This window comes from Phyllostomus hastatus, unplaced genomic scaffold, assembly GCF_019186645.2.
Source record: "Phyllostomus hastatus isolate PE091 unplaced genomic scaffold, TTU_PhHast_1.1 phas_contig_80, whole genome shotgun sequence".
NCBI lineage: Eukaryota > Metazoa > Chordata > Mammalia > Chiroptera > Phyllostomidae > Phyllostomus > Phyllostomus hastatus.
In genome coordinates this window covers 27,930,986-27,955,230 of record NW_025333960.1, presented here as the reverse complement: position 1 = coordinate 27,955,230, position 24,245 = coordinate 27,930,986, and the positions used below count along the sequence as shown (strand labels likewise).

The 24,245-nt window shown below is 36.6% G+C and overlaps 1 protein-coding gene across 1 annotated transcript in view; it reads left to right on the top strand.

Moving 5' to 3' along the window:
• The window catches only part of CCDC178 (coiled-coil domain containing 178), a 278,777-nt gene that overhangs the window by 67,643 nt on the left and 186,889 nt on the right, over positions 1-24,245 (top strand). Inside the window, exons 13-17 of the mRNA XM_045850302.1 lie at positions 8,625-8,687; positions 10,353-10,514; positions 12,044-12,157; positions 17,349-17,494; positions 21,577-21,736. Coding sequence (XP_045706258.1) covers positions 8,625-8,687; positions 10,353-10,514; positions 12,044-12,157; positions 17,349-17,494; positions 21,577-21,736 — 645 coding nt within the window. The remainder of the gene's footprint in view (positions 1-8,624; positions 8,688-10,352; positions 10,515-12,043; positions 12,158-17,348; positions 17,495-21,576; positions 21,737-24,245) is intronic.

Genomic DNA, 24,245 nt, shown 5'->3' with positions numbered 1-24,245 from the left:
AAGCATGAATATAGTTAACATAGAGTGGGAAAATTTAAATACACAAGTTTCTCAGTAACAGAACAGTTAAGTATGAGTATAAGAATAAGTTATAAATTGATTCAGTTCTGAATTTAAAATAGTTAATGGGCCTTCTGCTTTTTTAGTGGCTGAGAAAGATCTTACTGGGATGAATTTACCAAAGATAACAACCTTAACCTCTGGACCAAAAAAAAAGGAATACACTAAAAAGGCATAATGAATAAATATCTCTGGGTTTGGGGACTCAGTTTATTTTATGTTTTGTAATTTTAAAGTTCTTTTAGAAAATACGTACAAAACCCTCATTTAAAAACAAAGATAAATAGTGCCCTGGTGTTGTTATATATTTTTTTTCTTTTGCTTTGTTTTTTAAGCACCAGGTTGGGCTGGCACTGACTTTCTGTTAGGGGCCTGGCCACCAATAAAGTGGCCTAACAATGCACAGGCAGGGCTGCCCTGCCCCACTAATTTAGTCCAGCTCAACAGTCATTTGCACAATGACTGTTCAGAATTTTGTTTTGTGATTTTTAACTCTGAATTTTAAAATCTGTTTTTCTCTCCTTCTGGTCTCAGAGCTTAGATAATAATGAGTCATCTAACTTTTTTCTTAGTGGCCCTTCTGTCCCCGGAACACAAACTGATGCTACTGCCCCAATTCTAATCTTAATCTATTGGCATTGAGTGTGTACTCCCTTTTTCTCTGGAATGTGAGTTTCTGGACACAACGCTCACTCTTCCGTACTTTGCTTTTCAGGGATCCTTTGTCCTAGGAGCCTTTCAGTAGCATAGCTCTCTGCTGCCACCTTCTGGTTTCAGACTGCTAAAACCAGGCAGCAGGTCAAAGGTGACTATTTTTAGTGTGGGCCCTTCCCAGCTTCCGAGATGCTGTCACTCCGTTTACCTCTGCGTCTTTCAAGCTCTTTAAGCGGTCTATTGATATTTTTTACTTATTTTTCAGCAAAACCAGAACTGAGTAGTCGTGACAGAGACCTTATGCTCCCGAAGCCTACATTATTTACTATCTAGCCATTTACAGAGAAAGCTCGTCGGCCCTGCTCCAAACAATACAGGAATAGCAAATGTGGAGAGCAGCCACAGCTTTTAGAGATGAGAGAAAGTACCCAAAAAAGGAACAAATGTGGGGGAGCTTGCTCTCCTCCAAAGAAGGGTAAAACCCTTTGGGAGAGGGTGTGTCTGTGTCTCAGTAGATGGCCCATAAGCAGCCACCGGCCAGATGCTAGAGAAATTGGATGGAGGTCAAACAGAGATTGTGCAGTGTCTGAGCAGGGACCTGACTGGGGTGCAAGACCAGTCGGTTCCACGCACACCAGCCGGCAGCACTTCTGCCGGAGGAAGGAGAAAACAATCAGAAAGGAACAGGATGGGAAACCCTTTACCCTAGCCTGTAAGCCCTTCCACTGCCCCCTATCGGTAAAGCCTCTTCACTCCAGCTGCAAGAGATACTGTTTACAAGATTTAGCTCTGGTATGCAAATTAGACTTAAAAGTCTGGTGTTGAGCTAAGAGAGGCAATAATTAGATAATTGGCACAAACTTATAGTCCACATGCAAATTTAATTGGTTGTTACATGTAACTGATCATTATGTATTGCACTTTTTTGTTATAACTTTGAGTCTCCTTTAATCGGAAAGAGTCCCCTACATTTAAAAAAATGGTCTTGTTTTTATGTTGATATTTTTTAAAGATTCTGGGCTAGTGACTTTGTAAAATTTCTCTCATTGTGGATTTATCTGTGGATTAGACTCAGGTTAAACACTTTTGGCAGGAATATTTCACAGTTATAGTATTGTGTCAGTGAAATACATCACAGAGTACATAAAATAAGTTTGTTTTATTACAAGTGATAGTGAGTTTAATTTTTTGGTTAAAGTTATGGCCAATAGATTTATCCATTTTCCTATTGTAGTTAATAAATACTCAATTTAGTGATATTTTAAGATCGGCAACTGTCTGTGTCTTTTAAACATTTCACTCAGTAGACTTAGCATCTATTGGTAATGTTCGGTTGAATCTATTATTGTAACAGTTATGAAATGGTGATGTTTCTGGGCTTTCATTTCCTTTGCAAAGAATTGGCAATTTGAAGAGCTGAAAAGCCTGGCACAACGCTGGGCTGCAGGCTGTGTTCCTGAAGAAAGGTAGTCTTCTTCCAGTTCTTACTCGGAGACTTCCTTCCCTGCCATTCCGACGACGACATCACACATTCCGCACCTTGTCTCCGGGAAAACAGCTTGCAGGCCTTGTTTTATTATCCATCCTCAAGATGCTGTTTATGAATGGCAATTTGTGTGATGATGATATTAGAGCAGATCCTGAGTTTCTCATTATATAAAGGCATTTTTTAAAAAAACAGATTTTTGAGTTTGAAAGAACCTGAAAGTTTTATAGTTTAATTCCCCAAACGAGAGAGTAAAAGCAATTTGTTTATTATTGGTTAATGCATTTGTTCAATAAATTATTCATTCAACAAATGTTATGTTCAGGACAGAGTATGTGAAGTCGAGGACAGAGGAGGGAACTTACTTCAGAGTGCTGTAGAATGTGCCCAAGCTGCGGTGTTGTAACCATATGGAACAACCAGGGGCACAACCTACGGCACCTTGGTGAATGACCCAAAAATTAATGCTGGAAGGAACAGGTCTTTATTTACAATATTCCAGCCTTGAGGGGGCTCAGAGCACTTATGCTCAGAACCCTCCTTCCCACGAGACCCAGCACTTCCCTTGTTTTCCAAAGGTCTCTAAGCCAAAACCAAACCCAGTATTTCCCCATTTCCTTATCTTAAGCCAACTGTGCAAACAGTTCTCCAGTCCCTCTGGAAGGTACTGAAATCACCATCCTCATGCAACAGCTCTCCCCTTCAGGATCTGGGGTACATTGCCATCAGCCTCCATGTTCTAGTGCAGGGGTACATGTGCCGTGGTACACTGGATCATGGTGAAGTCCAGAAAGGCACACATCCCATGAGTCCATTTAGAGTCTGGGTTTGCTAGGCAGCAGGTCAGCATCTTTGCAAGGCAGTCCTTGGTGGCTTTGGAGTCCACTAGAACAGGCACGAACAAAGCAGCCTGCCTGCTTTCTTACTAGCCCCTGGCAGCCCAACTCCTACAGTGGCTCTTGCACAGCTCTTACCTTACTACAGACAGCTGGCCAGAGTCTACCTTCACTACCAGCTGCATCAGAGCTCTTCCTCCTCACTCCTCGCTCTGCCCCCAGGGCTGCCCACCCTTAGTTTTAAAGCCTGACCCGGAGCCTCCTGCGAGGCCTCATCTTGGATTTTTTTCCCACAATAAGCTACATTTGCTAGTTTCCCAGTATCTTTCTACCTTCTCGGGGCTGCCATCCTTAGTGAGGGCAAGCCAGACTCAGTGATCAAGGGAGAGCTGCCCCCTATGGCTAGTCAAGAGTCAGGATGCATTCTGAAAGTCCTTAATACCTTTTGCCCTGAGGCCTGAGGCAGTAGAACAGCTACTAGCACAGCTATTAAACTACCTATTAAATTACCATTGTAATGCAAAGTACCTTAATCCTGTCATTTGCTTCCCCCATCCCCCCAACTATGGACTGTGGGCGTTTTCTCCTATTTTCCTGGGCACCCCTTGCCCTGGACCTCTTTACAGTGTCATGCAGTCCTGGGTAACGATACTTGTTGAATATTAGTCATGTGACAAATCCCACGACTTCTAGGACCTGTCTTTCATTTTTTAATGTGTCACTACAGCTGTGTCACTACTTGGATATGTTGATTAACTCAAATATACACACCCAGGCAGCTTTCACTTCACACAGCAGCCAGCTCTCTGAGCCCTGTGCCACTTTGCATGACCCCAGTATTCATGAGCTTAGTTAGCACAGCACCCGACACAAGGGCTGCCCACATATATATTATATATATATATAATTCTAGAAAAATCTCCTGAGACAGCAAATTCGCAAAAGTGATACCTATCTTGTGGGAGGCCGCTCTGCATGGTGTGGGCCCAGTTCCCACTGGGAGATGCACAGGACCCACGCCCACGGATAGGTTCTCCTGTGGGGAATCAGGCCTGCAATGTACCTAGGCCACTATGAGTCTTGCTTTTTGCTAAAACTCCCTCACCCTGAACTGAGGATATTTACTGCAAAGCAACTTCCTAAAATCCATGCTAAACCTTCCAAGGATGAGTGTAACTGGTTCAACCACTTTTGCCTTTTCATTTGCAAATATCCCTCCTCTGTGATGTGATTAACAGCATCTTCTGGTTTGTTTTCTGTAAAAGGTAACCACCTAAAGCAAATCTGTGCATAGTAAATGAGGACCATCATGTAATGGGTGGAGAAACTCAATAAAGGCCTGTCATGGCGGAGGCCAAGGCTTTTTGCTCCCCTTGAGAGAAAAGTCATGCTGTCCCTTTTCCTCCACCGGACTCGGTAGTCTGTGTGAATGTCTCATTTCATCCATAGTGACGAGGACACTGCGAGCCAGTGTCTCCATCACTATCTTATATTAAACCAGGAAACGTTTTAAAGCTACTGTAGCTCTTCAAAATTTTCTAGCTCTCTTTTTGGACATATTCATTGATAGTACAATCAGCATTTTATTAAGACCACACTCTACTTACCTGTGTAAGTTAACTCTACAGTAATTTGTACCCACCTGATTCTGGTACCATCCTCAGCAGCTACATTGTTCATATTGCATAATTCATTAAAAGGCAGCATCTCTCCAGGGCTCAGAGCTTTCCCAGCAGATTGCATTTCAGAGCCAGCTGTGGCATCACTGGCAGATTGGCACCTCTTTAATGCAAAGTCTCCTTCCCATCCTCCAACCTGTGGACTAGGTGGCTGAAGTACAGAATTCAACAACCCAACTATCTGGGCAGCCTCACGGAAAGGGCAGATTTGCAAGGACAGAGGCCCAGGAGAGCCAGAAGATTACACTAGATATCCCCCTCACATTTAGGGTCCTAGGCATCTGAGGACTGTGAGATGCTAAATCAGTAAGACAAAGTCCCTGGCTATCAGATTGTGTGAATTAACATCCTGGTTCCAGAGTATGCTAGTGTTTTTTCTGTATTGGCAATTTACATAATTGTTCTGTTTCATTTTTCCAATTTACAAAAAGAGACAATAACAGCTATTTCATCACTTTCATTGTAAAGTTAAAATAAGATAATTATGCATAGTAGGTAGGTAATATATTTTGTCCATAATAATTAGCAGTAGTGATGGCAGTTTAATCATTGAGGGGACTCATGACAGTTATATTTCTCTGTGGACATAGTGGCCCAGATTCCCCTTCAGCAATCAATTAAGTCCCTTTGCTTAAGGTCATTCCCATTCTGGGGACAGCTCAAGGCTGATGACTGACACATACAGTATAGCGTTGCCACCTTGGTCTGGCTTGGGGCAAAGCTGAAGTGCCCTTCTTGCTCCAGGACTCCCCATGGAGTTGACCGAGGTTGCTTAGTGGGAGGCTACATTGTATGTTTCTGCCCAATCCTGCTTTCTTCTCCCATCTTCTTCCTTTCTTCCTGTCCCAGCCCCTCTCTAGTTCAACAGGAGTTGATTCCAAGTGCACTCCTTGATAAGAACCCTGCACACCAAATCCCACCTCCGGGTCAGGTCAGCTTTACAGAATGCACCGCCTTTGACAATGAGATTATAAGACGAAGAAGTCCCCTCACTCTGATGTTGCACATCTCGGCCTAAGGCCTGGGACCATCTGAGCTCACCTTATGTCAGCCTTTGCCATGTTCTAGGGTGTTTTCAAGGTCATAGTAACTCAGTAGTTCTAGGAACTGGTTGGCTTCAGGGTATTTGCCAGTGCCTAGGGTACCAATCATACTTCTCGTAAGGGGATAAAACAAAGGACGGCCGTGACCATCTGGGTGGAAGTACTGCCCATGGCCCTGTGTCTGGTTTAAGTGTGACGCTAGCAGTCCAGCCAGTAATAGACACCTTCCCTTCCAGTGATCAGTCACTTGGCCATGGCCTCGGAGTCACAGAGGTCTGGGGGTGTGGTAGAAAACAGAGTTCTGGAGCTCTCTGAGGGGCTAGAGCGAAGCTCCGGCTGTTCCCATGAGGAGTGCAGATTTGTCCACTGGTAACAAGTTGAATTGGTTTTGTGCAGACGTACAGATTTTAAAATTTCTGGGGACTCTATCCTTCCTACTTAAAGGAATCCAACTATTTCACTCTTGCAGTTTCAGACTCCCAGTCTATTTTATTATCATTTCTCGTATGTTGCCTACAGTTTTTAATAGCTTTACATCTACATGTCCTTTTTGTATAATATTAATATCTCTAAGTTCAGGGACCTAAATGCTTTTAAACAATGAATTACTCTCTTACTGGATGACAATTAAAAAAAGCACTTGGAAGGATGAGTGAATGAATTTTAAGGAAACAAAAACTAGTCAATTCATATTGCAACCAAAGTTACCTTTTTAAAACACACACTTTGCTTAACAACTTTTCACTATTTTTCTTACTATGCCTTAAAAATTCTATATAACCTATTTAGCTTTATGCCTTACTATCCCAACTCATCTCCTCAGTACACACACACACACACACACACACACACACACACTTTTCAATTAGTTTAAGACAAAGGTCAAATGTAGCACTCTGGTTTGGAATACAGTCTATTTTTTTCCAGTTTATAGAGGCTGGAAAAAGCCTCTATAATTTGCTTCCCTCTTAATTAGATATTGAACAAATTGATAAACCACTATGTCTGCTATCATGTTAGAAGAGGTAACTAATTTCATTTAAATTATCAAAATATATCATTGTGTGCATTGGCTTTAGATAGAGGTCTGTCCTTAGGTGAGGCGATATATTAAAGTTACTGCTTTCCTTGTCACATGTGTTTTCTTCTTTGGAGTGTTTCTTTTGCTTTAGGAAAGCCTAATTTTGATGAGTTGGTACACCAACAAAAGGAATTGTAGGAGAGACTTGTAGAATTCTTTCTTTATATTGTCTCTGTAGACTCTGGGGTATGGGGTGGGAGTCTATAATACAGGAGGGGTGCTAGAGACATTTCTGAACCTCCATTGTACCTTTGCAAAGCTATACCTCTCTTTCAAATGTGAGGACAGCCTATACACAAGCCAACTCCTCTCTCAACATGCGGTTCACAGGTGTCATTCTAAAATAGAAGAAAATTGCTGTATAATGTATAATGTAATAAACAACTATGAAGAGTTTAAAACTCTTTATCCAAGTAACAGGAAGATTTTTCCAAATATATCATGCCTACTCATTGTCAAGGAATTGTTGCGCGTGGGTCCCCGGCCAGCAGTGACCACGGAACGCTGAGGATGGCTCGACTATAAACACGTGAGAAAAAAATGACATGCACAGAGACAGACTAGTTTCTGTGGGGAAGTAGGGACGGAATGGCCACCCCCTCTAGTGGGGAGCGTGCCGATTTACAGTCCATACCTGCTTTTATTGGGCTCACTTTCTGCATAATAATTCAGGTAAAGTACAGTACTCATTAGGGGGAAGTAAGGAAACTATAGAAAACAAAGAACTCTGCCGGTCTATTGAGTCGGGGGTCAAAGAGCTGTAAGACTGAGGAACAAAACTAACTTCCTCCTAAGACCCTTCTCATTCAACTGAGAGCATTCTAAACAAAGAAGGTTTCACAGTAATTTACACGTTCTTTCTTAGGCCTGATCACCCCGGGGAATCTGCACTTCTCAGCACAGAGCTGCACCACCCTGTCATTGTTTCAGGCTTAGGTGGAGCAAGGGAACTAGGCAACTGGGAGACAAGGTGGTTTTTTCCCAGACGCTAAGAACTCAGGCTATGTCAAAGCTGAGGAGCGAGGGTCCATCACCCCCTTTTGCTGCAGCCCCCCAAATCCTTCTTTTGGGGGGCCTCCCAAAGTGATCGTGCCTGTCTTAGGTCGTTCCCCCCGTGGGGAATCTTACCTGTCTTTGGCTAACCGACCAAGCTTTTTGGGGTTCAGTCATGAATAAAGCAGCAGAAGCAGCATTCCTGCCAGGAAGATAAGCTTTTGTCTCCTAGCTGGTTTACAGTTCCAAGGGCATTCCCTTAGCCTTAGCCTAGGCGGGGGTTTCAGCTTCTGATACCAGTCAGGGTGGTTCCCAACAAGGAATGATATAAGAAAGAGAATAAAAAGTAAGAAAGCAAGGAATTAGTCTTGACAAATGGAGAATCTGATTCCACATTGCAAACGTCAAACTTGAATTGTATCTGTCTTGTTTTCAAAGCTGAATGTGTTTATCATGGAAGTTAATATTAAAAACAAATGGATAGTTTGGAAAACAAAGCGTTGAAGACTGTGTTTCCCTTTTTGATTACTAGGATATTTTAGCTCCAGATTACAAAGTACAAAGTGCTGCGAACTGAACTTCTGCGTTCTGTCCCGCGGCCTTGCGTCCCGTGCTGACTTCGCCTCAGACAACAGCAGGCGTGTTAGTTTATAATAATACTCAATTTGTAACGATTGTTTTACTTTTTATTAAACACAAATAACATGTATCTTGTCTTAGCGATTGTCTTTAAGATGTTTTCTGATATTCAATAAATAAAATATCTTAAATTTTTTTTTAAATAATTTGTAGGGTAGAGAAGATTTCTTGAAAAAACTCACTCGAGGTGCAGTGGCTAATGGAATGAAGATTCAGGTGATCCTAATTTGCTTTTAATATTTTATTCTTCCTTTCATTTGCATTTTCCATAGTATTTTAAATTTGTCTGTAATGAGGCATCTTTTCACTACTTGGTTTGCAAGCCAGCAGTTTTTTCTCCTTAGCTGATGACAGTTGCCCTCTGTGTACGACTAGCAGTGTCTGATCATGCAGAAAGAAACTGACCTCCCGTATACATATCTCATTTTGTGGCTTAATGGGAATTTCTGCCAGCCTAGTAAAAGGGCAGTGGGATCTTATTCCTAAATGTCTCTTTAGTTTACTTTGTGATGATGTTATGTTTTCTTTATTTTAAGTGTCTTTCGATTGAATTTCTTTATTTAACCCTGAAATAAAAATGTGCTATGATTTTTCTATGAAAAAAAATTGAGACTAAAGCATTGTAGCCAGTAAAATCAATTTTTACTTTTGTATCTTTATCTGTACTACCTACATGTCCTTTGAAACCCAGGTTGGGTCTTTTGATCCTCGCCACCTTTCTAGAATGCCTCCTGTTCAAAAATATATAAATATTTGAAATTATTATTATAAGAAAAATAAAATAAAAGGGCAAAACAATCCAAAACAATGTTATTTTTCAAGATTATTTGAGATTGTCTGCACCTCTGGTCCTCTTCGAAACAAACACAAATTATGCAATTTTTTTCTATTAGCATATTTGACATTTACAAACATATAAAGCAGTGTTTCTCTACTTCTATGTGTTTGAAAATGCCAAATTTTCTGATTTATTTATATAGTTAGTATTCTATAATCTCTCACCCCTTTTTGCTTACTATTTTGTTATTAAATCATATTCATTGGTTTCATTTGGTCTTAGATTTCAAGAATTACATATTGGGTTGGTCAAAAAGTTCTTTTGGTTTTTCCCATAAGATGGTTCTAGTTGTCTTTAATTTCATTCAAAACAATTTTGTTAGGTTGTATGGTGACAGCTGTATACCATACATGCTGCATGATATCGGTGTGCATTAAAAGAAAAAACTTATCAGAACTGGTAAATTTTTGTGTAGCCATTTTAATATTGAAGATGGAAGAAAATAAGCAACATTTTTGGTATATTATGCTTTATTATTTCAAGAAAGATAAAAATGCAACCAAAATGGAAAAAAAAGAAGATGGAAAAGGTGCTGTGACTGATCAAACATGTCAAAGTGGTTTACAAGGTTTCATGCTGGAGATTTCTCACTGGACGATGCTCCATGGTCGGGCAGACCAGTTGAAGTTGACAGTGATCAAATTGAGACATTAATTGAGAACGATCAATGCTATACCATGCAGGAGACAGCAACATACTAAAAATATCCAAATCAATAGTTATTGGTCAAAATGAAATGAACTTTTTGGCTAACCCAATATATTTCAATATTTGTCATTAGTGTGTTCTCTAATCTTACTATCTTCCAATACTTACTTAAGAATGTTTTACTTTTATTGTTTATTATATTTTTCTATCATGATTTTTCTAATAATGTGTATACTTTAAAAATATGTCATATTCATATCTATTGTGTTTTTTGTGGTAGCATTTATTTTTTGATTTTCAAATAATAGCAAATATTCCTGCCTGGTGCAAGAGGGAGACAATGAATGTTTAGATAGTTAATAACTGAATGAATTATTTTAAATCTTTGCTGGCAGAAAAAACTGTATGCTCTGCAAGAAAAACAGATACTTGAAAAGCAGGATCTTTTGAGAAGGAAAGTAATGTATTCCTTAGTACTGGCAGAAACACAATCACCTCTAGGTCAAATGGAAAATGATGCTATACGGATCAAAAATGTCCACCAAGAACAGTCTGAGGTAAGTGTTTCCAATTAATTCAGAAACAAATTTGCAGGAATATTTAGATTGGTAAATTATGTATATGATTTCATATCATTACTTGGAAAATTATGATTTCATATAGGAAGATGTAAAATCATGAACAGAATAAATAGTCCATAAGCACACAAGTGATCTACAGTGGCACTATGTAGGACGACTATTAATATCATTACCTGGAACCCTGGTAATGTATCTTAGAGTGTACTTATGGAAAGCAGTTTTCAAATAGGTGAGTGATGATTTGTTTGGCATGATTGCCCACTATGGTACATTAAATTCAAAGTCCTCACTGTTCATTAATAAAATGGTAAAGCTATGTTTACTCAAATATAAAATATAATGTATCTTGACATTTTCATGGTACATTTTTGATGGATGTAGAAAACAGGTTGGATGACAAATAAAGCAAATGTTGATAAAATATTCTTAAAACAACAAGTTTATGGCAGTAACTGATATTACTAGCCCTTCCCAAAGAAAAATGTAGTAGACAAAATATGTATACATAATGTCATTAGTCTTTTGGAGAAGTAGAGGGTGTGGTAAGAGTTGTACATTCTTGTCTTTTGCTGCAGGGAGTGCATACATATTATTCATTTGGGCCATTTTGAAAATGGGATTTTTTTCATTGCAAGTAATGATGTAACTTTATATTCTGGTTTTTAAAAATTATCAAAAAATTTGTTTAAAAAACTTTGTGATTGCAAACTGTTCCTATTATGAAAGTTTTTTTTCCTTCAAAGCCTCCCTGTAGCACAGGCAGGAGACAGTTTATCTGCATTATAGACTTCAGAAAATTGAGACCTAAATGCATGAAGCAACTTCTACAAGTCCATAAAGCATGGAACACATTCTGAGTGTGTCGCCCTACTTAGGGCTTCTGAATGCTTTTCCTGGAGCTCATGGAACTAACACCTAGAGAGATGAATGGTTTTGATAATGACTTCTCCTTACATTCATGATAGAAATTTATTAATTGTATCAAAAGTCTCAATATAATCATTTGAGTATAATAATAAATTCCAGAATAGATTAATGACTTTTACTTCCTCTTATTTTATAATAGTCATTGTTCTATCTTCTTATAGTTTAGTAATCAATTTTTTTTATTTTCATAGTTTATAAATTGTAATAAATCTTAATTTAGCAAAAACTCTTAGAAAGAATAGTTTATATACACTTTCTGTAGTCATTACTGAAAATTTGTAGTGGACCTTTAATGTTGGTTAAAATATTTTACATATTGTGATGAAAATTCATAATTTCTATGAGTTTAATAGTGTTTGTTACTTAGCTAAAATTGATATGATTGTTTTCTCAAGTAACTCGAATATTGGGGTTGTGGATATCATAGTATATTTTTGTAATTCATGTATGGTGCTCCTTTGACTTTATATCAAAATATATATTGTTATTATTAAAATAGTCACTTGGGATATATTTCATTTACACCAGGATAATTGAATTGTAAATGCTACATATCTTAATTTCTGACTGTCTCCTAGATACTATATCAGATAATTGAAAAGAGAGACTATGTTAAAAAAAATGTGCAACAAACAAAGAAAAAATTGCGAAAAAAGGGGAAGAAAACTAAAGAAGCACTAATAGAAACTGAGGTAAAGAATTTAATATGAAAATATTTTAATGTACACTTTACGACCATAAAAACTATTGAAGAAAATTTAATTTTAGATGGATGTTTCTCAGTTCTAATGGGCTGCACTAAGTTGATTCTGCATGTGCATACATGTGTGCATTCATGCACACTGTCTCTGTGCTCATTTTCTCTTGCAGTGTCTTCCCCATTGATCTAGTGTGTCCCCTGTCCCTTTTCCTACAGAATAGAAGTATCAATCTGTGGTGTAGTAAATAGTGCCCTGTTTTTACAAGTGAAGCCAGTCTACAGAAAGAAACATTTGTTAATAACTGACATCAAAATTTTCCCCTCAGACTGGTAGGTAGGCAGCATGAAGAAATGGTGGCATGTCAAAAGGTTTCAGGGAATTTTCCAAATTATAAATATTTATTCCCTAAAAATCCTTACATCTAATACTCTGTCTTTAGAGAATCATTGGATGTAGTGAAGTGGAAACAGTCCATTGCCTCTGACTCGCTGTCCTCTGGATGTATTTTAAAGGCAGCCGCGATAGGATTTGTGGTTGGTCAACACAGGAGCCATGAGTTAGAGATACGATTATATCAATTTTAAAAGGTTTGCCCTGTACTGAGCCACCAAAACACATAAAAATATTACCAAAGAAAATGATAATATTTATAATAAAACAATGGGTTATTAATATGTTGCATGTTTTCTACATGCCAGGCATTGTTTAGAGTGCTCAGGCACATTAACTCTTTTCATCTTCATGACAACTCTATGAAGAGTGTGCTATTATCATGTCCATTGTACAGTTGAAGCATCTGATGCCTTGTTTTTTAATAAGCTTGTTCATTTTCATGGAACTCATTAGTGTCGAGTAGAGATTCACTATGTTTGACACTGGGCTCTGGAATAATCTATGCTCCTAGCCATTACTTTATACTAGTCAGATCTTACAGGCTACTTTTATTGACCACATAAAGTAAAATCAGAACTTGATAAGAAATATATAGACTACTGGAAATATTTTGTCATATTTTTATTATTTATTTGCTTCTGTGTTAAAGAATACTTAGAAATACAAATTACATTTATTTATAGATGACTGGTGATAAATTACAGAGCAAAATTAGGTAAAGATCATACTTTAGTATTACCAATGCATTATTTTATAGGACAAACTAAAAGTATTTGGCATACATATTCAATATTAAAGGAAAAAAGAGAGAAAATAGAAATTAACAAAAATTGAGAAAGAAAAATAGGAAAAATTAAAAGAGACATCATTATATGTAGAAATGAAGGAAACTGCTGTTTTGCATAGTAATTTGTTTTAAAATCTACATGAGGTATATATTTCATCTATAAAATATTAGTGATGAAAACTAGATGAAGAGAAAAAACACAGCAATAGACCAATAATTATGAAATAAATTTAATTTGTTCAAACTCTGCCACTAAGACACAAAGAAACCTGGGTATTTTACAGGCTTCCTGCAAAGGCCGGGTTCACAGCATAAGAAAGAATGAGAAGCTTTTAAATTCATTCTATGATAATATAACCTTGAGACCATAAGTTAAAAATATTAGCATTAAAATGTATAGGTGATCTCACTTATGAATATAGATGACAAATTCTTAAATATATCAGCAAATTGAATTTTACAATGTGCTAAAAAGAATACATTATGCAAAATAAGATTCCTTTGAAGAATATGGAGATGATTCAGTATAAACAATTATATTAATATAATTCACTACACTTGCAGAAATGAATGACAATTAGCCTAAACTATTTGATACAACTCTATAGCCACTAATGATTTTTACAAAGACTCTTACCTGTCTAGAAATAGAATGAAAACATCCTTACCTTGACAATATGTGTCTACCAGTATATTCCACCAAACATCATTCTTAATGATGAAACACAGAAAATATTTCCATTAAAATCAGGACAAAATATTCACACCAGCTGTTACTACTTAACACACTATTGTTATCGACAACAAATCACTTGTCACATGTCACAAGAGATAAAAAATATGTGTTCATCACTGTATTAGGAAGCCACCACAGTTCTTATGTCCTTATCTGAATATTAACTTCAAAAATATTAACTAAAAATTGCCAAAGGTGGCATATGTAACAAATATAAACAAGTGCCAAAAAATATGGCTGACCATTCTTTGTGCACATGTGCTCAGTATTACAGAGTGCACTGGAAGTTGGAGGGTTAGAGAAGAAGAGTTAATGTTATTTGTCCTTTAAATCAGTTTGTCTTTCCAATTACTATTGAGCACTTTAAATACATTAAATATTGTTGGAAGTTGCTGGAGTTGGGAAAGTAAAAGGAGAACTTGGTTAACTCAAGAAGCACGTCATTTTGTTGGAGAGCAGACAAAGAAACAGACAACATTAATATATTGTGTTCAGAGCCATTGCCACCATGAGTAACGTGCAAGAGGGTCGTGGAGGAGGGAACCGAATCAACTGAAGGAAGCAGGGAAGGTTTTACAGAAGAGTTTTTGCCTAAAAATGAGAAGACTACCAGAAAAAAATGGAGGTTGCCATAACATTGAAGACAATAGAGACAATATACATAAAACTCCTGAAAGAACAATAATTGGCACTGGAAATACTTAACAATGGCTTCTCTTTGTATTATTATTATTATTATTAGTAGTAGTAGTAGTAGTAGTAGTAGCAGCAGTATATAATTTTTACCTTGAAGCAATGAGGTAAGTGCGTTCTAGAAACAGACACTATGTTTGCAAAGCAAAGATGTCATAGGAGAATGCTGTATGTTTGCGGAATGGCAGTAGTTCAGCAGAGTCCCAGAGCAGGGCAACTGTCACAGAAGTGAAAGGAGATGGAGCTGGTGAGACAGGCTATCCCAGATGAAGAAACACTTTATGGGCCATGCCCACATTTTAAAGAACCCCATTTTAATGCGAACCCCATTTTAAAGAAACATGCAAACTGTTGCAATATCAAACATCACTAATAGCATTTATTAAGTGCTCATTATGTTGCTTGGTATACAATCAGTACTACAGGTGCCATTTTCTGTCACCTAAGAGCTAAGCTCTAACGCAAATTTTCTTTACCATGCATAAGCATTTCAGTCATGTGCCAAGCTGAACAGTGCTAATAAATTTTTGCTACTTTTAACCCCTATTTAAATCTTAGGTATAGAATTTGAACTTATTACATCTAGATAACATTATATTTATTAAATTTTCATAAAATTAAAATAAAATTTACATTAAAAATTTAGACTCTGAATATAATCTTTATTACTTAATTATTAAAACATGTATGATTTGAAAGTTTTTCAGATAAAGGAATGATGAAAATGTTGTATAATAAAATATTAATTAACTGCAATTCAGATTTCTAGACTTTTCCAAGTCTGTACATGAAAGTACCTTTGGGTGTAAAGCCTCCAAATTGCTGAAACCTTTGTCACCCAGGCTAGAGAAAAAAATACCCCTCCAAATAGTCAAATTATAAATTTACCATTTTATGCTCCTATTCCCTATTTGCTCTGGTGATGTTTCAGCACTCATCAAAAGACTTACAAATGGCTCTTGGAGTCTTCAAGCTGTTGTTCACTCAGAGATGAACATTTATACTTTTGACATGTGGCACCCAACAATTTTTTCTCTCCAGATTCAAATCAATGTGGGGACATCTCTGATATTTTTGATGCCATGGAAATAGATATACTGCTCACAATTACAAAGCCTCAATGATGGTACCTATTAAAGGTACCAAAATACAATTTTTGTTTTTCACTGCTGTCTGCAGGAAGCACAATTTCTTTCTTTCCTTTAGTGTAGAATCTTCTAGCACCACCTTCACTTTGCTGAATTGGCTACATGGTCACCATTGTAAGTGGTTGACATCATTGCTTCTGAAGTCTTCTCAGTTTCCCATGAGAATCTTCATTCAGGATTAAGGCATGCACTCTGGCTGGTGTGGCTCAGTGGATTGAGCACCAGACTGTGAAGCAAAGGGTCTCTGGTTTGATTCCCAGTCAGGCACATGCCTGGGCTGCTGGCCAGGTCCCCAGGATGGGGTGCGAGACAGAGAACAATACATTGATCTTAAAAAAAAAGATTAAGGCATGAATTATGGAATCTCCCCTGAAAGTCAAGCTTCACGATAGATAGCATGTTGTGTTGAGAGTTGCCCGTTCTCTCTGACTCCTACCTACTTACCTTAATGCATACTTTTGCCTGTTCATACTCTTTTTTCAGGTTGATTTTTTTTCTCCCAGTAGTAACAAAATATCCTAGTGGATCCATTGAAGAACACTGATCAACCATCTTTCAACTACATTCTGGTATTAACAAAATGAACAAACAAAAACCAGCCTTTATTTATCAGTAGAAAAATTCTAGAACTTCCAGAAAAAGAAAGAAAACAGAGAATATATTTAAATTCAAAGACTGTACCTAATGTTCAAAATCTTGGACAAACAGCAGATTTTTATAGGAAAATAAATATGAAAGATTAGCCATTCTTGAAACCTTTAAGAGTGGAGAGCGAATTGGGAAGCAAATGGAGGAAAATGGGAAAAAAAAATAGGAGCATGAAGCAGTTGAGATCTGTGGACTCAGTGAGAAAAGTAGCACTAATTAGAAGCAATGCCAGAAACAGGGAATGACCTTCAGTAAGTTAGTCACCCAGTCAGTAAATTAGTCAGTCAGTATATGTACCAGCAGATATGAAGGGATTGTGCAATAATCAAATCTCCAACCGGGAATTGCATGGGCCTGTTTGGGACATTGCACTGGAATTAAATATCAATGATTTTTTTAAAAAGACCAGCACAATATATGTCCTTTCCCACCTTCACTGTACATGTTTGAAAACCAGTAGCCATATGTTTGCATCTTGAGAAGACATGACTCTAAGGTATGTGTGCATGGGAGAGTGGGAAGAGACTAGTGCAGGGAGAGAGGGAGTGGGAGAGAGAGAAAAAAAGATGAGGGAGACAGAATAGATAGTTCTAATCTATCTTTTACAAAATCTCATAAGATGTAACAATGACAAAAATAATGTCAAAATAATTTAGTGCTTACATAGAAAAGAAGTCACTACTTGCTTTGAATTTTTCATATAACCAAACATAATTATCTTTGGTACTCTAAATCCCAAAGATTTAAAAATAAAACATCCCGGAATTTGTTTTCCAGGAAAGATACTCAATAATATTTAATGAAATAGCGACAACTAAAAGTAAAACAGTGGTTTATCATACAAAAATAAATACATTGAATAAGGACCTGGAAGAAAGAGAAGAGGAAAAGAAAAATTTTGATAAGATACTTGGCAATTTGAAGTAAGTTCTTAAATTGTATCAAACTACTAAATGTTTATTATTTATAAAAGAGATAAAATAAAATTTCCATTTTTAAAAATAATCCATATTTTCTATCATAGTTTGATGTGCTATGTGACAATTTTGGTTTAAAAAGAGAATCATAAATTGCTTTTCCTTTTTACTGTTCCCCCTTGGTTTAATTTGAATAACTGGGAATGCTTCTCTTTTTCCAAGTATAACAATTTTTCTTTCTTATGATATTAATGGACCCTCCCACAAATTTTAGTATTTCTCACTTACTGACATAGTTAATAACATAAAGATTTTCACTCAACTTTTTTGATAAGTTTTGAGGTAACAGTTTGGAAATAGATGTTCTACAAAACCTCACGTAATTTATTCAAAAGCCTCTTTTCCAGTCCCCGTATTAGTCAAATGCCCCATGTGTGACATGACAAGGGTTAGCAAAGCCTTTCTCTTGAATAATTATGCTTAAGAGCCTTAGTGTGTCCATATACTCTCATTTAGAACTTAAAATATTCTTCATTTTCTCCCTCTTGGTTCTTATTTCCTATTGTGCAATACATTGGAAATGGCTTGGAGGGCTGTTGAGGGAATACACATTGGTCACATTTAGGAATTGTGCTTGGATTTAAATACACAAGGCTAATACAGCATTAGTAAAATCATACCACTCAAGGAGTAAAGTCTCAGAGAAATATTTATGCACAGCCTAATGCCATATACCTTAATAGAGTTGTGTCAGTGCACTCAAAAAAAATTTTTTTAGCTATTACCATAGGGTAAAAACTTCTTTTCCAAATGACCATGTAGCCTGATCTGAAAAAGACTAAATCATATTCAGTAATCATGTAAGAAACCAAGGAAATACTTTGTGGTATACTTTGCAAGACATTTATCTACATTGTTATCTGTAAAAATATTTTGGAGCTCAAAGGTATCAACCTAAAATTATATAATTCACATTAAACTTAAAAAGATCTAATTTGTGAGCTGGAGACTTTTTTTTCTTCAGAATTCGTACCACTTCAATCCTAGCATTTTCTTCCACCCTGTGGCTAGATTATATCGCCCTTGAGACAAAAGTGGATTAATTCATGTCCCAGTGAATTAATTCCCTCTCTCAACCTGACAAAATCTGCCTTTCCACAGGAAAAAGAAAAAGAATAGATGGCCCTGTGGCCTTGCTTACAAATCTATTAGTTAACAGAGATAATGGCAAGTAATATTTAAAGCTGCCATTGATTATCTTCCTAACATGCCAGGCGCTCTGCAAGGAAACCTGTGTACCTTATCTCATCCAGTTCTTACAACAAATCCTTGAATTTGGTTATAACATTCCCATGTGACTGCTGAGTAACAGAAGTTCAAGGAAATTTAATGATTGCCTCCAGATTGCACAGATAACTAACTGGTGGTAGAGCTAGCTCCAGGTTAAGTCCATCCTGTTCCAAAGTGTTATTTCAACCATCCAAATTGGGTCCCTAAACCAGGACTGGAAAGGAAGATTATTGCAGATAATCACACACAGTACCTGTGCAGTCATGTACTGCAAAACAATGTTTTAGTCAGCGACTGACCCCAGGTACAACAATGGTTTCCTAAGGCTATAATGTAGCTGAAAACTTCCTACTGCCTGGTACATCATAGCCATTGCTAATGTCAACTCAACACACTACTTGTGTGTTTTTGGTGAGGCCACTGCAAACCAACCTACTGTGTTGCCAGTCATATAAAAGTACAGCACATACAGTTATGTACAGTACATAATACTTATAATGAAAATAAATGACTATGTTACTGGTTTATGTATTTATCATAGCATACTTTTCATTATTTTGGAGTGTACTCCTTCTACTTATAAAGCAAAGTTTGCTGTAAAAAAGTGTGCCGTCTTTGCTGACAGCAGCCTCATACATCTCTCTTGATCATCTCCTTTTCCCTGGTGCCTGATTTAATCTCCAGTTGTTTTGCACAGTGACATGCTGCACAAGTTGCAGGAACAACAAGCTCCAGCATCTAGCCTGGACATGTATGTAGATGGCTGCGCCATCTAGCTTCGTGTGAGTGCACTCTATGATGTGTGCACAATGACATCAGTGTCACCTGACAACACATTTCTCAGAACATATCACATTGTTAAGTGGCACATGACTCAAGGATAAACTATTGGTACTTTCAATAGGTGACCATGTCAAGTTAATCAGTATTTATTAAGAACCCATAGTGTGCGTAGAGCCAAGCACCAAGAAGAACAAAGAATATCAGGTGGGAAAGTGTATTTTTTATGTGTCTGAAGATATTTTCAGAGAGGCAAACCTTGCATATGTAAAACAATTGAAATATGTCGATAAAAAGAATAGTTAACAAGGCTCCTCTGGGCTCTCACTCAGTTTTTACAACTGTTTCTTACCTAGAAAGTGAAGGGGTCCAAACCCAGACACACAGGACTCCAGTGTTTGTCCTTCGTCACTACGAGAAAGGAAACACTATTTTCATGCATACACACACATCTGAACACATGTAGTGTGCATAACACATATGAAATTAATACGATGCTATATTGAGTACAATCTAATATTAAAATACTTAGTGTGGAGAATAAAGTATATGGGATCAAGATATAGTGATGTTTGCTGGGAGTAAGTATGAGAGTTTTGTCTTTGGTCATGCCTGCTCCTCCCTGTGTGAACTGGTTCGCCATGTTTCAGAACATCCAGATTACAGAATACTTATGGTATACAGGACATGACATAAGAATTTTGGATGTTGTTTGTGTAAATGATGAAGTAGAAAAACCAAGGTCAAGGCAGATGAAAAGAGAGGGGCTTATTTCATGCAGCAGCAGAAGTTCGCATGTAAAGTGTGAATGAAGAGTCACAGTTTCAAATTCACTGCTAACAGTCATAGAGGAGAGAAGAAAAAAATGAGTATTTGAATGCTGAGCTGCTGAATCAAACAGAGCCAGACAGAACTGGATTTGAATTGTCTGTCATTTACTAATTAGCTTACACAAGCTAATTATATTGAAGTTCAGGTTCCTCATCAGTAAATTGCTGTAATAATTATTCTTCCATAGGGTTGTGGTTATATTAAATGAGATATTACATTCAAAGCACTTTAACATTTCAGCCCCTCAAAAATTTTAGTCCTGCTGTCTTTATAGCTAACTGTGCAAATGATTCAATTTTCTATACCAGTAGAGACGAAAACGGATGTGGGTAAAAGGCTGTACTGAGTTTTTGCAGCTCTGCTTATTCTACATTATGAGTTGCTTATCAACTCTGGAAATTATATCTAAAGTATATTTATTTTTGCACTATTGTAGTAACCACTTTTTAATGTTTATTCTACTACTGTTGTTTTTTACTTTACTATTAATTTCAGTGTAAAAATTATTTTACCTCCTTGTCAAAATGTACTTAGTTACATATGACAAAATACACAGAGACATGTACATGCATGCATGCACATTCATGCTCACACAAACACATTTGCACACCAGCTTAAACAATAGGTGAATGTATAATATAGAACAGCAGGCTCTGGGTGAGGTGAGCTACAGGGTTGGTTGATTCAGCAGCTCAACACTACGTACTCATTTTTTCTCTCTCCACTACACCTTTGTCAGCAAATTTGAAAATACGATTCCTTGATTACACTTAGTGGTTGTGAGCCTTTTCCACATGCAATTAGGTCTTTGTCTTGCATCTTATTGAGCTATTGTAACATACATTATTACTCCCGGATAATCAGTCACAGGGCTGGTTGGCTTAATCTAACCAGAATGTGTTTGGACTTACATGCTGCATGGAGGAGGAGGTCTTTTGGAATGCCAACAAAATAGAGGCATGGTGGGTCAACATCCAAGAGAAGCCACTGGATTTTGTCAGAGATTTGCTTGCACTTGGATCTCTTAAGTGTAGCTCTGTGGAGGTAATAGAAGGGACTGGGAAATTTTCCCAAAGCCCTCTGGTTCTAAGATTTTTCAATATTGGGTCTTTAAAAATGTATCATAAGTATATTTTAGGAAATAAAATATACGTTGACTAGTAGTAATTGCAATTCTTTCTTAATAGGGAGCAATTTTTAACTATAAAATTTAAAAAGGAACAAGCACAAGCTGTTTACGATCATCTCATGAGTGAGCAGAAAGCCTGCGAACAAAGGCTCTCTGAGGAAGGACAGAAATATAGAAATCTCCTTGCCATGAGGCAAAAAACTCTGGCAGATATTAAAGTAAGTATTCTTTTTTGACTATTTTAGAATGAAGGAAATACAAGGAGAGTCAAAGTAGCAGAGAGTTTGAAGCACTCATTTTGCATCCTGAGTTAGCAAAGATGTTTAAAATTTAAAAATAAATCTGTTAGCATAATAAATGTAACTTTTCATTTTTCCTTCTAAGTAATTATAATGTATTCATACAACATGTGCTTTTCAGTGCATTTAATGTGTATCCTGATTTTGTCGTACTTTATTTAATTTGGAAAGCTACTGCTTTAAAAGTATAGGAGGGGTGGAGGGATTGAGCAGGAAGGAAAAAGGACTCATGGACATGGACAACAGTGTGGGATTGTGTAAGGGAACTAAATGATAATGGAAAACATACACTAAATAATTAAAAATGAAAAAAAGAACTTATACAACTAAACCCCTCCCCAAAGTACAAATAAACAACAAGTGATGCGATTTAAAAAATGGCCAAAGGACCTGAATAGATGCTTCTCCAAAGAGGACATGCAGATGGCCAGTAGACATATGAAAAGATGCTCCATGTCATTAATCATTAGAGCAATACAAGTTTAAACCACAATGAGATATCACCTTGCACCTGTCAGAATGGCTGTCATCAATAAATCAACAAACAACAAGTGTTGGTGAGGATGTGGAGAAAAGGGAATCTTATGCACTGTGGGTGGGATTGAAAATTGATGCAGCTGCCATTTAAAATAGTATGGAGGTTCCTCAAAAAATTAAAAATAGAACTCCCTTATGACCCAGCAATTCCACTTCTGTATATTTGTCTGAAGAAATCCAAAACACTAATTTGAAAAGATACATGGACCCCCATGTTCATTGCAGTGTTACTTACAATAGCCAAGATATGGAAACAACCCAAGCACCCATCAGTAGATGATTGGATAGAGATGTGGTACATATATAAATGGAATATTACTCGAGTGTAAAAAAGAATGAAACCTTACCATTTGAGACTTGTCAATAAGCCTAGAGGATATTAAGCTAAATGAAATAAGTCAACCGAGAAAGACAAATTCCATTTGATTTCACTTACATATGGAATCTAAAGAACAAAACAAATGAACAAACAGAAAAGACTTATATTAACAGGTACAGAGATCAGACTGGTGATTGCCTGATGAAAAAGGGGTTAGGGGGCTGAGTGGAAAAGGTGAAGGGATTGCAAACTACAAACTGACAGTTAAAAGGTAGTCAGGGAGGTAAAGTACAACATAGACAATATAGTCAATAATGTCAATGTCATAATAACTGTGTGGTGCTAGGTGGGTACTAGATTATCGGAGGATCACTTCGTAAATTATGTATATGTCTGACCACTATACCATATACTGCAAAATAATATAAAATAATGCTTAATGTCAATTATAATTTAAAAATTTAAAGAAAAAACTATATGTTATATTTATTCTAGAACTATTTTTATATTTTTAATGAGCTATGTGGGAATATTTACATTGTGTATCTGAATAAACATACTTGGAATGTTTACTAATCACTTGTTTAAAAATGAGAATATTTTGTGTTCTTTTTCTTTAGAAACAATTTTCATATGTTTTAATTGCACTTACTAGTTAGAAACAGGGAAATTATGTGAAAAAATATATATTTTCAGATCTGAATTTTTATTGTTTTGTAAAAATATACATATTAAAATTTTATATAGATATGACTAAGTGATGTAGATTAAGTAGTATAGATTACTTAAGTGATTCTTATCCAATTTCACATTTTTACATTTAATTGTAGTAATAAATGCCATGGATTTTTCAATATATTTATATTATTTATTTTTGAGAGACACATGGCTATATCATAATATACTTTTATCAGCTACTTTTGATCCTGATATTTATATATTAAATTACTATATATATTTAATATTCTCAATTACTTTTATTTGTGTTTCCAAAGACCTTGATAATATATTTTTTTAAAGATTATATGTGATAGATCATACATTGAATAAATAGGTATGTGAGTGAATGAACACACACTTTTTATTGCTAGCTCCGGGCTTGCCTATAAGATAAATATTAATAAAATAACAATACTTTTATTAATAATAATGCTAAGTAACATTCTTCCATTTAAGATTTAGCCCTTACCTAGAAAAAGGTTTTGTTTTGTTTTGTTTTGTTTTGTTGGCCTAATAGGAAAATAATTGGCGCCATCTAGTGGCAGTAAACGATGCCTCCTCTTGGAGGAGGTGGAACTCATGGCTGGATCTCAGAGACGTGATATGTGAATGGCTGGGAAAGCTCAGACTCGGCCGTGCCCCTCAAAACAAGAGGGCTTAAGTTATTTACTGACAAGCATCATTCCCCGCCTCGTATTTTATCACAGCAGTAGAATTAGTTGTTTGAATTCAACCACATTTTCCAATCGTACTGGTGCTGAGAACACAGTGGGATCTCAATAATCATTTATTGACTAGCATTTCAACACTTAATGGAACAATAATAATTAGTGAAATGGCAAAATATGGTCA